The 13,563-nt window shown below is 38.4% G+C and overlaps 1 protein-coding gene across 12 annotated transcripts in view; it reads left to right on the plus strand.

Annotated features, from left to right (window-relative positions):
* Positions 1-13,563, plus strand: part of ARNTL2 (aryl hydrocarbon receptor nuclear translocator like 2) — a 69,626-nt gene that overhangs the window by 44,808 nt on the left and 11,255 nt on the right. For all 12 annotated transcript variants that reach the window (XM_077953761.1, XM_077953765.1, XM_077953757.1 and 9 more), the window contains 4 exons: positions 1,409-1,488; positions 3,157-3,249; positions 4,391-4,508; positions 5,444-5,587. In XM_077953761.1, coding sequence (XP_077809887.1) covers positions 1,409-1,488; positions 3,157-3,249; positions 4,391-4,508; positions 5,444-5,587 — 435 coding nt within the window. The remainder of the gene's footprint in view (positions 1-1,408; positions 1,489-3,156; positions 3,250-4,390; positions 4,509-5,443; positions 5,588-13,563) is intronic.

Genomic DNA, 13,563 nt, shown 5'->3' on the forward strand with positions numbered 1-13,563 from the left:
TCAAGAAGTTTGGGGAATATAAGGAAGGGAAAATTGACTGACTTCTGAATCATCCTTGCCCTGGTGATGGCTTGCTTGGCATTGTTGACTGTGTCATATGCCCCCTTGTGGCCTTGAAGGGCTTTGCGTGTCTGGGTTGGTGGAGTCCCTTACTCCTCTCAGGTCAAACATTCCCCTTGGTTTTGGCCTGATAATTCCTCAACATTTTACAAGCTCTGCAGCTGCTTTAGAGACTTTCATTTTAATATAACTCAGTGCTAAGGGCTGAAAATGAATTATTTCATTTATATTTTATGCATTTTTAAAATAATCTGTGTATATCAGAATAGAGGTCTCTATATTGCCATTAGAGGGTTTTCTTACTGGAAAATCTCATGAATCCGTAACACTTGTTTAGAATTCCAGAATATCCCCTTTCAAGGTAACTCATATGATCAACTTTAATTAGCTGAGACATTATCTAAATAACTGTAGTAGTTCCCCCTTATCCATGGAGCATATGTTCCAAGAGCCTGCTAGATGCCTGAAACTGTGGGTGGTACTGAACCCTAGGCATAGTACTTTTTTCCCTATGCATATATACCTATGATATAGTTTAACTTATAAATCAGGCACAGTAAGAGATTAACATTAATAATAAACTAGGACAATTTTAGCAATATGCTGTAAAAAAGTTATATGTTCTCTCTTTGGCTCGCTCAAAATACCTTATTGTATTGTGCTCACCTGTTTGCAGACCACGGTGGACCACAGGTAACTGAAACCACAGCTAAGGGGGGACTACTGCATGTCAATTCTTGAATATTATTTCATGTACAGTTTATTACAATGTTTTTATATATAGCTCTTAATGTGCATATTTGAATATAAAGGAATAAGTAGTTCCAAGAATTCACAATCTAAAAGAAATAAATTTTAATCAAGTGATAATGAAGAAAGAAAATGATTAGCTGAGCATCGTGGCTCACACCTGTAATCCCAGCACTTTGGGAGGCTGAGTGAGTGGATTGCTTGAGGCCAGGAGTTCAAGACCAGCCTGGCCAACATAGTGAAAATTTGGCTCTAATAAAGATATAAAAATTACCCGGGTGTGGTTTTGCATGCCTGTAATCCCAGCTACTCAGGAGGCTGAGGCATGAGAATCACTTGAACTCAGGAGGTGGAGGTTACAGTGAGCTGAGATGGTGCCACTGCACTTCAGCCTGGGCAACAGAGTAAGACTCTGTCTCAAAAATAAATTAATTAATTAAATGAAAATGAAAAAAAAAAGAAAATGATGACAGAAAATGTCTTAGAATGTGCCAAAAGAAAAAATAGCAGCAGCAGCAGCAGTGGCATTGCTAATGTTCATTGAGCGTGTTGCCCTCTCTACTATATTTCCGATAACTCTTGACTCCTTTCTTTTTAGGCATGACAAATTCTTATGTGGGAAATAATTGTAGACCATCATTTATTCAGGATAATGAGCTCAGACATTTAATCCTTAAGGTAACTGAAGATATATTTGTCTAAGTTGTATATGTGCTTTCATTGCTGTTTGAATACGAGGCAGATTTTCTTCCATTTGCTTCCTGTGATAAACATGCAAGACTCCATGTTACACCATATTTCCTTTAATATAGAAATTTAAAATAGAGAAGTAGCCATGTGTTACTAGTTTGTGTTAATGAAAGTAGAGACAGAGGATAGGCACTTTCTACACTACAGAGCAAAGCTTGTCTTCAGCGCTGAGCATGTTATACTACCTATCTCTCACACATAGGATCTATTCGCCATGATCACCACCTCCTTCAAAGCCGTCAGCCTGACATCCTGTTCCCTCAGGATCCTGTTCTTCTCGGAGGCCAGTCATTGCTTAGAGTTGTTAGTGATTTGACATTTCTGTCCTCATCATTTCCTGTGCATGGCTTTTCAGATTCACCGGTCTAGAGGGAAAACTGTGATCATGTGATTGGCTTCTCTTGCCCTCGGAGGTGATAAATGTCTTGGTCATGAGCTGTGTGACTACTAGGTTTTAAGCGATAGTTGAATTAAATAGAAAGATTCTTCATACACATTTTTGTCCATTTTTCCTTTAATTAAAAAAAGCCACTCTTTTATTTGAACAGCTGAATTTAAATATAGCATTCCTGGCAGGGATATAAAGGATATTGTGTGGATAAAAAAATTTTTGAAGGTGGCAAAATGTACGGTTTGCTTTCGAAGCTTTCTGACCAATCTGTATATGCTCGTCAGTCACACCTTCATGGAACCCTGCTTCTGCCCTGCAGAGCATGCCCAGCAGGAGTGCCAGGCTCTTCCTATGTGGCCATATGTTCCCACTTCCATGCAGGCTGCTTCATGGGATTTGCTGGGTAGACCTTATGAGAGTAGCTGACACATTAGTTTAGAATGAGTGATGCCTTATTATTATTTAAAAACTATAACTAGGTGTACAGTGCGATGTCTTCATTGCTTCCTTGTCCCCAATCTGCACAGTCCTCCTGCCTCAACACATCCACAGGTAATTGTTGTTCTGCATGCAGTATAGTAGGATTTGGTAAAGGTAATTTTATTTTATTATTATTTTTTGAGACAAGGTCTGGCTCTGTTGCCTAGGCTGGAATGCAGTGGTGCAGTCTCAGCTCACTGCATCCTCAGCCTCCTGGGCTCAAGCCATCCTCCCATCTCAGCCTCCTGAGTAGCTGGGACTACAGGTGTGCACCACCACGCCCAGCCAATTTTTCTAGTTTTTGTCGAGACAGGGTTTCGCCAGTGTTGCCCGGGCTGGTCTCAAACTCATGAGCTCAAGAGATCCGCCTGCCTCGGCCTCCCAAAGTGCTGGGATATAGGCTCATTTAGTGCTGTATATAGGCTCATCTATAGCACCTGGCCTAATTTTTAAAGAAACGTCTCAAGTAAATATTCTGCAGCCAAACTTTTCATGTCCAAAACATTAATTTAGAATAAGATTTCAACATGACGTTCTTTATAAATCAGTTTGCATCTTAAGAACATTTCTTAAAATTAATCTTACGAGCTCCATGAAAACTAGCTCAATATAACTAGTCTGTTAGTTTTATTGCCACAATAACTCCCTCAGAATCTGAATGTGTGTATGTGTATAAGAGACAGACAATATTTTTAAATATTCACTTTTATTTTCTTAAATCCTAGACTGCAGAAGGCTTCTTATTTGTGGTTGGATGTGAAAGAGGAAAAATTCTCTTCGTTTCTAAGTCAGTCTCCAAAATACTTAATTACGATCAGGTATTCAAACGTCATGATTCCATATTCTAATTGGAGATGGAAAACACACCCACACATGCACACACACACACCCACACACACAGGTGACTGACAGTTTAGGGTATCACTGAAGTTTCAAGTTAGTGACGTGGAATCCAGTCCTACTGGGCACTGACTTTGCAAAGAAGAGGCTCTTTAGAGACTCACTGGCTGCTCAGGGGCATGTAGGGATTCCCATGATTCAGGGTTTAGTCCTCTGCTTTTCAGATTCAGAAACTTGATCCGCCTTAGAGAGTCCTAGATATAGACTTATGTTAACCACACAGGTTTTTTTCTAGAATGAAATGTCTACCTGCCAAACAATTCAGCCTACTTGTATTGGCTGGTCCATTAGTCCTGTTGTCTATAGGAATGTTTGCTCGGGTAATACAGGAATTCAGAAGAGGGGTGGCCACTATGGGTCAGGGAAGGCATCACACATGAAGTAGGATGTCTGCGAGGCTTGGCAGAAGCGAGATGTAGAGAAGGGGAGGAAACATTTCAGGCTGGGAGAAAGAAGGGAGTCCCGAAGTCTAGGGAGTCAAAGGCAATTTGGCTGGAGTGGCCAAGGGATAGGGTAGGGGTGGTGAGTTCTGAGGAATGGGACTGTATCAGCAAAGGCATAGACCTGGGGATGCTGTGCATATTGGGAGTGGTGGAATGGGAAGTGAGAGGTATTCTGGGTTGGATTTTACTTATCAATAGTATGGTAATTTTTTAAACAGTATGGTAAATGTCTGATAAAGTCACAGATATTCTGTGATTTCTATATTATACTATCATGTAATCTCTTTTTTTTAACAAGGACAAAAAAGTTCAAAATAAATCACAATCATTTACAAGTATCATGTTAACAAGAGTTACAAGATGTAGCGGAATACTAGCAATTAGTGTTTGTATATGGTTTGTGTATATCCAGGGATGGTTCTATATGCATGTATTTTTTTCTGTCTACAAGTATCACCCCACTTTGAACACTAAGCTCATGTCACATAGTGTCGTGAACGTATCTTTGAGCTTGAGAAAAATCAACCTTTAACAAAAAAGGACATTTATTGTATGCATCAAGAAATGTAGAAAAAGCATGGTACTGATTTTAAGTGAATGTCTACCTTATGAATAGGCTAGTTTGACTGGACAAAGCTTATTTGACTTCTTGCATCCAAAAGATGTTGCCAAAGTAAAGGAACAACTTTCTTCTTTTGATATTTCACCAAGAGAAAAGCTAATAGATGCCAAAAGTAAGTGTCCATTTCTGCATGCTTATTATTTTATGTAAATGTAATGATCACCTAAAAGTTTAGCTACACGGTGTTTTTAATACAGCTAACTAAGCTTTTACCAAACGAGAATTATTTTGTAAACTTTACATCATAGTTAATATATATAGCTATATAGAAAATTCCTGTATTCATACAGACATATACAAACACAAATGCATTCATATGAAGATGCTTTGTTTGGGGAAAATATGATTCCTTCATATTTGCTATTTTTCGTATTTTTAGTAGAGACGGGGTTTCACCATGTTAGCCAGGATGGTCTCGATCTCCTGACCTCGTGATCCACCCACCTCGGCCTCCCAAAGTGCTGGGATTACAGGCTTGAGCCACCGCGCCCGGCCGCTATTTTTCATATACAAATAAAATCCTTACAAGAAAGTGTCATTTTGGATAAAAAATTGCTGAAGTTCCCATTATTTAGCTACATGCTAAAAGACAATTATCCTCTTGTATATGGATTAGGTCTTTTCTGTATGAAAGACCTTGTATAATTGCGTTTGGGAAGTGTAAGTATTTTTTCTTCTCTGAAAATGCCTAGTACCAAATAATTATATGAAATATAAAACAATTGATTCCTGTAATAGTTGAGGTTTTTTTCATTTTTTTCATTTAATTTTTATTTCATTTCACTTAAATTAACTTTGTTCTTCCCCATTTGGGGAAAAAAGAAAGATAAATTGCAAATGTCTATAAGTTATCAAAATGTGATTGCTTGACAAATACATTTTTTGGGTGTGTTTCACTTTAGGGTTTACTGTACAATCATGCCATTGCTTTAAAAAACTATTTCCTTTCTCAATAATAGATGATCAGAAAATGTTGGAAGATAAATTTCAAAATTATTTGACAATATTCTTTTCCACCTGTTCTCTCACCCCCTTCTGCTACAAAAGCTGGTTTGCAAGTTCACAGTAATTTCCATACTGGAAGGACACATGTTTATTCTGGCTCAAGACGATCTTTTTTCTGTCGGATAAAGAGTTGTAAAATCTCTGTCAAAGAAGAGCATGAATGCTTACCCAACCCAAAGAAGAAAGGTATCATTTTGAAATGTCAAGTGATGCAAAGAGTGGATATAAAATTAATGTCCTAAATATTTTCTGTACAGAAAAAATAAAATATATGGTCAAGGGAAATATTTGAATCCAAAAGCATCTTAAAAATAAGATTTTTTTTAAACCAAAATTACTTAGATTGGTTCATCATATCTTTCGAATTTATCAGGTAATTACATATTGTCTTTGTTACCCAAGATTTTAATGGTATTATTGAAATTGTAGTTTGGGGCCTATCAAATGGGAAAAAATCACAAGAGATAGAAATAAAACTTTTGCTATGAAACTTCATTATTACTCTTTAAAATATAAAAGTTAGATGTTAAAATAAAAAAGTCAGTAGTACAAGAGCCTGATCTAATTTTGGTGAAAGTTTCTTAAGATGTTCCAGGTGTGATTTTAATTTTTTATGAGATATTGATTCTTTGGTAAATTTGTTTTCTTATGATCCTTTGCTAGATTTGTCTTGCAGATATTTACTTTTTGAATTGATTAAATAGTCATCTATTTAACTTAATTGGGAAATTTCGGGGACTACAAAATGTCTCATGACTTTTTTGCCTAAGAGCATATTAAGCTATTAGATATAGGATTTCGTAGGCAAATTTCAACATGGGATTTGCTTTCCTATCCTTTAAAAGGATATTTATATGGAGCCACAAAATTCAATTTATTTACAAGTTTTGGTCAGAATGTTTTTTGACAAACACCTAAAATGATAATTGCTAATACTCATTTATTTAACACTTACCCCGTGCCAGATACTGTGCTAAGTAAGTGTTTTAGTCCTCATGAAAATACTATTCTTTTTAAAAAATTTTTCAACATTTATTTTAGATACAGGGACTACATGTGCAGTCTTGTTGCATGGGTATATTGCACTAAGGTAGTGAGCATAGTACCCAGTAGATAGTTTTTCAACCCTCACACCCTTCCCTCCCTTCCCCCCTAATAGTTCACAGTGTCTGTTGTTCCCATGTTTATGTCCTTATATGCTCAATGTTTAGCTCCTAGTTATAAGTGAGGACATGTGGTATTTGGTTTTCTGTTCTTGCATTAATTCACTCAGATTATAGCCTCCAGCTCTATCCACATTGCTACAAAGGACATGATTTCATTCTTTTTTATGGCTGTGTAGTATTCCATGCTTTATATGTAGCCCACTTTTCTTTAATCCACCATGGATGGGCACCTAGGCAGATTTCATGTATTTGCTATTGTGAACAGTGGTGCAATGAACATACAAGTGCATATGTCTTTTCAGTAGAATGATCTGTTTTTCTTTGGGTGTATACCCAGTAATGGGACTAAAGATTCCTCCCCAAGTTGTATTTTCTTCTAGCTTCTTTCACAGTCTTATTTCTAAAAAGACCCCTGCACATTGGCTGTGCTGAGGGGAAAATGATTGGGATAAACCTGAGATCATTGTGTGACAACAGTAGATGTTGGTGAATGAACAGTTTATTGAGTGCCTACTATGTGCTGGGTACTATGCCAAATGCAAAGGACACACTAGGGAGCAGGCAGACAAGTACTCCTGTAGTGGACCTTATGTGAGATGGCCCTCATATACTACAGACAGCCAAGAAACATGTAAACTAATAAGTAGGTAGTGGAAAGTGTGATGCGAATGACATCTTTGCTGAATTAATAGTAGTTTTTGAATACTGAAAGATTATTTTCACAGTTTTTTGTTACTATTCACTTTGTAACAATTACAGACACAACACACTTGTGCAGTGGTACAGTCATAGCTCACTGCAGCCTTAAACTCCTGGGCTCAAATGATCTTCCCAACTCAGCCTCCCAAGTAGCTAAGACTACAGATATGTATCACCTCATCCCTCTAAGTTTAACATTTTTTATAGAGATGGGATCTTGCTATATTGCTCTGGTTGGTCTCAAACTCCTGGCTTCAAGCATTCCTCCCACTTCAGCCTCCCAAAAGGCTAGGATTTCAGGTGTGAGCTACCATGCCTGACTACAACACACAAGTCTGTCTGCAGACCCTGGACATTAAAACTCAGGCATCTCCTCTTTCCAGGAAGCGATCCCCAATACCCTCCCAACTGTGGTGGCTTGCGTCCCAGGTACCCACATCAGTAATCCTGAGCTTCTCTCAGATTTGCTGCTCTTCTACACTGTATTGAAATTACTTAACTTTTTGATACTTTCCTCCCTCACTGGAATGAGAGCTGCATTTCCGTCTGTTGTTTCTGGCCCATGATAGACATTCAATAAACATTTCCTGAAGGCATAAGTGACGATCCTCTTGTCCTTTGTTCCTACCTGACTGACCGCATAACCACTCTCAAATCCACAGGAACAATTATAAATTAAATGAATGAATATACATTAAAATCTTTCTCTTTTACCTAAGGAAGCAGTTTCAACATATTTTTTAGATTTTGTCTCAAGAAGTTTTTAGCAAATGCTATGGACTGAATTGTGTCCCCAGAATTCCTATGTTGAAGCCTTAATTCCTGACATGAGGGTATTTGGAGATTGGGCCTTTGGGAGATAATTAGGTTTGGATGAGGTCATGAGGATGGGGCCCTCATCATGGGATTAGTGTTCTTGTAAGGAGAGGCATCAGAGAGCTCTTTGTCTCTGCATGAATGCAGTGAGCAAGGGAAGGCCATGTGAGCACACAGCAAGTTGTTGGGTATCTGCAAGCCAGAAAGACAGCCCTCACCAGAACGCAGCCCTGCTGACACCTCCATCTCAGACTTCCAGCCTCCAGAACTGAGAGAAAGTAAGTTCCTGGTGTTGAAGCTACCACATCTGCTATTTTGCTATGGCAGCCCAACCTCAGACTGCAACCAGCTTGGATCATTTTCTATACCATAGTTCTCATGAGAAAGAAATCTGAAAAGGCTCTGCCCTGAGAACTAAAGGCATCTGGGCCTTTCTGAAAATAAATGTCTGTTAATTAAATTGGCATCTTAAAATTTGGCTTCAAATATGGAACTAGAAGTCACAAAGCAATAGCAGGACTCCACCTTGTCTGGGCTTCTCCTCCTTTCTGTCGCCTTCAATTCTTCCTCTCATTGTTTTGTGAAATTCTAGACAACACATGACCAAATATATACATTCTTGGAGGATTTTCCTAGATATGGGAGCTCAAGTCAGTCACTGATGATAATCTTGGACGTCTAATAATCTGCAGTCTTTTAACCCTTTGCAAAGATACAAGAAGGAAAGTGGGATGTCCTCTGTAGAACTCTATAGCCCTGCTATAGTATTTTGAAGCGGGTCTTTTAAATATTCAATTTTCAAACAAAAATGCATGTGTATAGTCATATATTTAAGAAAAAAAACAACCAAGCAGCATTCTTGAAAATGTGCTAATCAAATTTTAGTCCTTCCATGGGTTCCTAAAAGGAATTTTTTATTGCAAGTTTTACAGATTTATAGAAGAAGTAGGAATGATTTCTTTCCTTTGAAATACGTGATAATCTTACTGGGAAAATATAGATATTTCAAGAATATCTGGCAAATGGTCAATTAGAGTTAATTCATAGTTGAATTCTGTGAGGAACTAAAGGAACAAATAAATTTTTGAGTCGCTCTGATGTTCCGGGTTCTCCCACTAGACTCTGCCTCCCAACAGCCATGCTGTGGGACAGAGTAGAAAGGGCCTGGGCTCTGAATTCAGTAGGGTTTTTTAGTGTCAGGTCTGCTGCTTAACAATTGTGTGACCTTAGGCAAGTTTCTCCTAATATATGGAAAATGGGTGGGACTGGGTGAATTGTTTTCCCCCAAAGTTTGTATGTTGAAGCTCTAGGCCTCAGTGTGACTGTATCCATAGTTAGAGCCTTTAAAGATGTAATTAAGGGTAAATAAGGTTATAAGGGTAGACCCCTATACAATATTTCTGTTATTTAAGCCACCTAGTCTGGAATTTTGTTATGACAGCCTGAACAGACTAATACAGTGGGTAATAACAGCATCTCCTGAGAGTGTGGTTGGGATCACCTGTGACTCATGCAGTGCTCGGCTCCTAGGAAGCACTCAATAAATAGTAGCTATTTGCAGCTCAGAAAGAAGAGAAGAGAAAATGAAAGAGAGAAAGGAGTGAGTGAATAATTATTAAGATTCTACTATATGCCAAGCACGTTGCATAATTACCCAGTTTAATCTCCCTAACAGTTCTGTGCAGAGCATCCTTGTCTTGCAGACGAGGAAACTGTACTTTTAGAAGGTTGTGTAATTTTTCTAAAGTCACATAGAGAGTGACAGAGTCAGCAATCTCGCTTTAAAATCTGTATTCTTTCCACTATGCCATGCCACCTACTACATTAGCTTCCTAGATGCCAAAAGGTTTTAGTTAAAGAGATTCTGGATGATTTTCGCAGCAGACACACAGTGAGGGAGTGGGCGCCTGCTATAGGAATGTGTTCCTGCCCACACAAGGGTGTTCACTCCCATGCCAGGCTGGGCCACACAGATGCCTGCACACACAGGCAAATATCTTTTCAAAAAGGAGTTTTGAATCTGCTCAAGCCCTGGAACCAAGTATTCACTTAACACAACAGAGTTCTGTACCAAAGGCACAGGCCTAAGCAGTGGTAAGGGAATGTGTCAGAAATCAGTCCTTGCAGGACCTGGTTTGAGAACTGCCTATAGACAGCTGGTCCAGGATAAGATAACTGAAGAATGTAAACCCTGATTGCCACCTGGATGACCTTGGTGAGGGTCATTTTGTCTTCTGCTTTAACCAAGGAGAGTGTCTGTCAAGTGACATTACATGTTGCATATGATCGCTTTGAAATTACTCTTTCGAATAGTAATTAACCAGTGGAATTCACTGTGGTTTTATGTATGTATGTATTGATGTATGTATGTATGTATTTATTTATTTATTGAGATGGAGTCTTGCTCTGTCACCCAGGCTAGAATGCAGTGGCTTGATCTCAGCTCAGTGCAACCTCCGCCTCATGGGTTCAAGTGATTCTCGTGCCTCAGCCTCCCAAGTGGCTGGGATTACAGGCACGTGCCACCACACCTGTCTAATTTTTTGTATTTTTGGTAGAGATGGGATTTCACCATTTTAGCCAGGATAGTCTTGATCTCCTGACCTTGTGATCCGCCCACCTCGGCCTCCCAAAATGCTGGGATTATAGGCATGAGCCACCGTGCCCGGCCAATTCACTGTGTTTTAAGACCCCTCATTATTAATGATGAAAGCCTGTGATTAGTAAACGTGTTTTTCTTCCCTTTTACCATGACATGTCAGTTACATTTAAACTTAGAGGAAGACTAGAGAGCAGCCCTTTTTATTTTAATTGAAAGTTGAATTTAAGATTTATGGAAAGGTCATTTCTCAGGATTTCTCAAGATGAGTTACCCAAGTTTATTTCTGATTTTGCATTATGTTTGAGATTTTACATAATAAAAGATTTTTTAAAAATAACGACGTTTTAAAAAATTATTTATATCCTGAATCAAACCTTCATGTCATGGATTCAAACTTTGAAAAAGCTTCTAAGGTAGAGAGACAATTACTTGGGTATCTGAACTTGTGAAATTGCAGGCTGATGAAGGACGGATGACTGCCACCAAGCGTCTTAAGTGTTTCTTAAATTTATCTTCGTGAGATAATTGTGCATGAGGAAGAAGTACAACAGTACACCCAGAATCTGCTTGTTTCTTGTGCACGTATGGCAGACGCTATCTGTCAGTGCCCCATGGTGTATCCCTCCAGCACCCACCACTGCAGACAGGGTGTGCCACTGGCCTCCAGTGTCCAACGCCAGGACTCTGCCTGACCTCTTCCTCTGGTCTTTGGAGCCAGTTCTGCTTGTGGCTCCAGGAACTTGCACATTTCAGGTACTTTATTAGCTTCCTTCTCTTCCCTGTCTCACTTCCCAGTTCCCTGCCAGTGTTTCCTGGGACCACCCCTCAAATTAACTTCTTGTATTTGAATCCTTGTTTTGGATCTGCTTCCTCAAGAGTTTAAGTGAAGACAGCAAGACACCAAGTTGAGAGACCTAGCCTGCAACGTGTTGAGGAAATATTTCATAAAGGATTTTGAAAGGATGTCCTGTAAATTAAGGCAGTGTTTAGGGTAATACAGGCTTTTTCTCCCTCCCCTCACCCCTACACACTTTTGGGAAATCATGGAGTAGATGACACTTGAATCTAGCCTGTGGAGCTGATGTAAGTAAATAGTTTGGCAAGGATTGGGCTCATGACTCCAATGTTTAGATAAAGAGCTAAAGAATTATTGGGATAAGAATTTTTAACCCATTTCCCATTTGTCCTGAGAATACTGCACTGGTAGCGAGCTGTATTTTTTCTTTTCTAAACAGGAAATGGATTAAATGGGATTAAAAAAAAAAACTTAGATAGCTGATCAAATGAATTGCAGTTGATAGAATTACACAATCCCAACTAGAAAATTGCCAACTGAATAAATGTTCACAGTGAGAATTGAGGGACAGTTAGATTTGGAAATATAGATAGTAAACCCTGTTGTAAGAGAGAAATAAATGCAACAAGCTAGGTTCTTTGTGATGAGATTACATATATAAATAAAAAATATACTTTCTGAAGTCTCTATTTTCAGTAGAGTGGAATATTTTTAGTCAGTATCATTTATAAGTTTGCAGGAATGCCAAACCTGATGTATAAGCCCTTTTATTTTTAACTACCATCTGGTTTTGTTAATATGAATGAAAACCTTTATTCATACTTACTCAATTTTAATTCCTTTGAGGTATCTGGGTTGTTAGGAGGAGGTAGAACCTAAGATGACCCCCAGATTTCTCTTTGAACTGCCTAGGTTGATGGTGGCACCAGTAAACAGGGTAGGGAATAGGTGATAAAGACTGGGTTTGGGTTGGAAGAGATAAGGAGTTTTGTAATTTAGGGCATCTGTGGCCTGGGAAGGGAGTGCTGTTTGTTAGATGTTGGATACAAGGTTTTATGCGTGGCTTACAGCCTGCCCTCTGTTCCCTGCTTTATTTTCCAGTCTTTCCCACTGCAGCATATGCTTCAGCCGCATCTGACCGCTCGCTCTCAGTTCTCACTGGTCATTCCCTCTGACTGGAACACCTTTGTACCCCTCCCCTTCTGTCACCCAGGCAACTCCTATTTGAACATCTTTGGTGACAGAGCACTCACTATCAGCAAATGGTGTGGCGTTAGTGGTTTAGAAAGTGGGCTCTGGAACCAGCCTGAGTTTTAACCCCAGCTCCATCCTGTACCAGCTGTGATCTTGCCATTAACTCAGTTTCCAAAGACAATGGAGATGCTAGAACATCCCACAGAACTATTAAGATTAAATGAGTTATACGTTTAATGCACTTAAAACAGACTGTGACACATAAAGTGGTCTCTAAATCTTTGCTATTATTGTTAACTACTATCTTATATGACAGTTCATATCACCTTCTATTTAAACACAAATTTAAAGGATTTATTGTAGTGGAAGTTTTACCAAATAGTGCCAATTTAAAACGTTGATTGTTCTAATCTTTTCTAAAGCTTACCATAAAAACAGCTGTTTCAAATAATTTTTTATCAGGCTTTTCCCCTACTTTTTAACCTTTAAATCACTTTTGTGGCATGCCGTAATCTGTATCCTACTCATCGTTTATGCCAGTATTGGATTTATTGTTTGCTTAAACATGATATTTGAGCATATAGATTATTTCCAATTTTTTATTATTTTGGTGGACATGCTTGACAAGCTTCTTCCTATGAGTTAATTGCTTCGGATTTTCCTAAAAAGTGAAATTTGTTTTATTTTTATACTTTTCATTATAAATTTCTCCAAGTGTTCTTTAAAATGTTTCTATAATCTATTATAACGTTATATATCTATTAACCATTATAAGCACTAACATAAGAAATTTAAGAATGCATACATAATGACTTAAATGTCTTTTTAAACTTTCGAATATAAGTTACAATATACCAAAAAACTTAATAAGCTGAAAACAGTATTGCAA

Source organism: Macaca mulatta, chromosome 11 (assembly GCF_049350105.2).
Source record: "Macaca mulatta isolate MMU2019108-1 chromosome 11, T2T-MMU8v2.0, whole genome shotgun sequence".
NCBI classification, from domain to species: Eukaryota; Metazoa; Chordata; class Mammalia; order Primates; family Cercopithecidae; genus Macaca; species Macaca mulatta.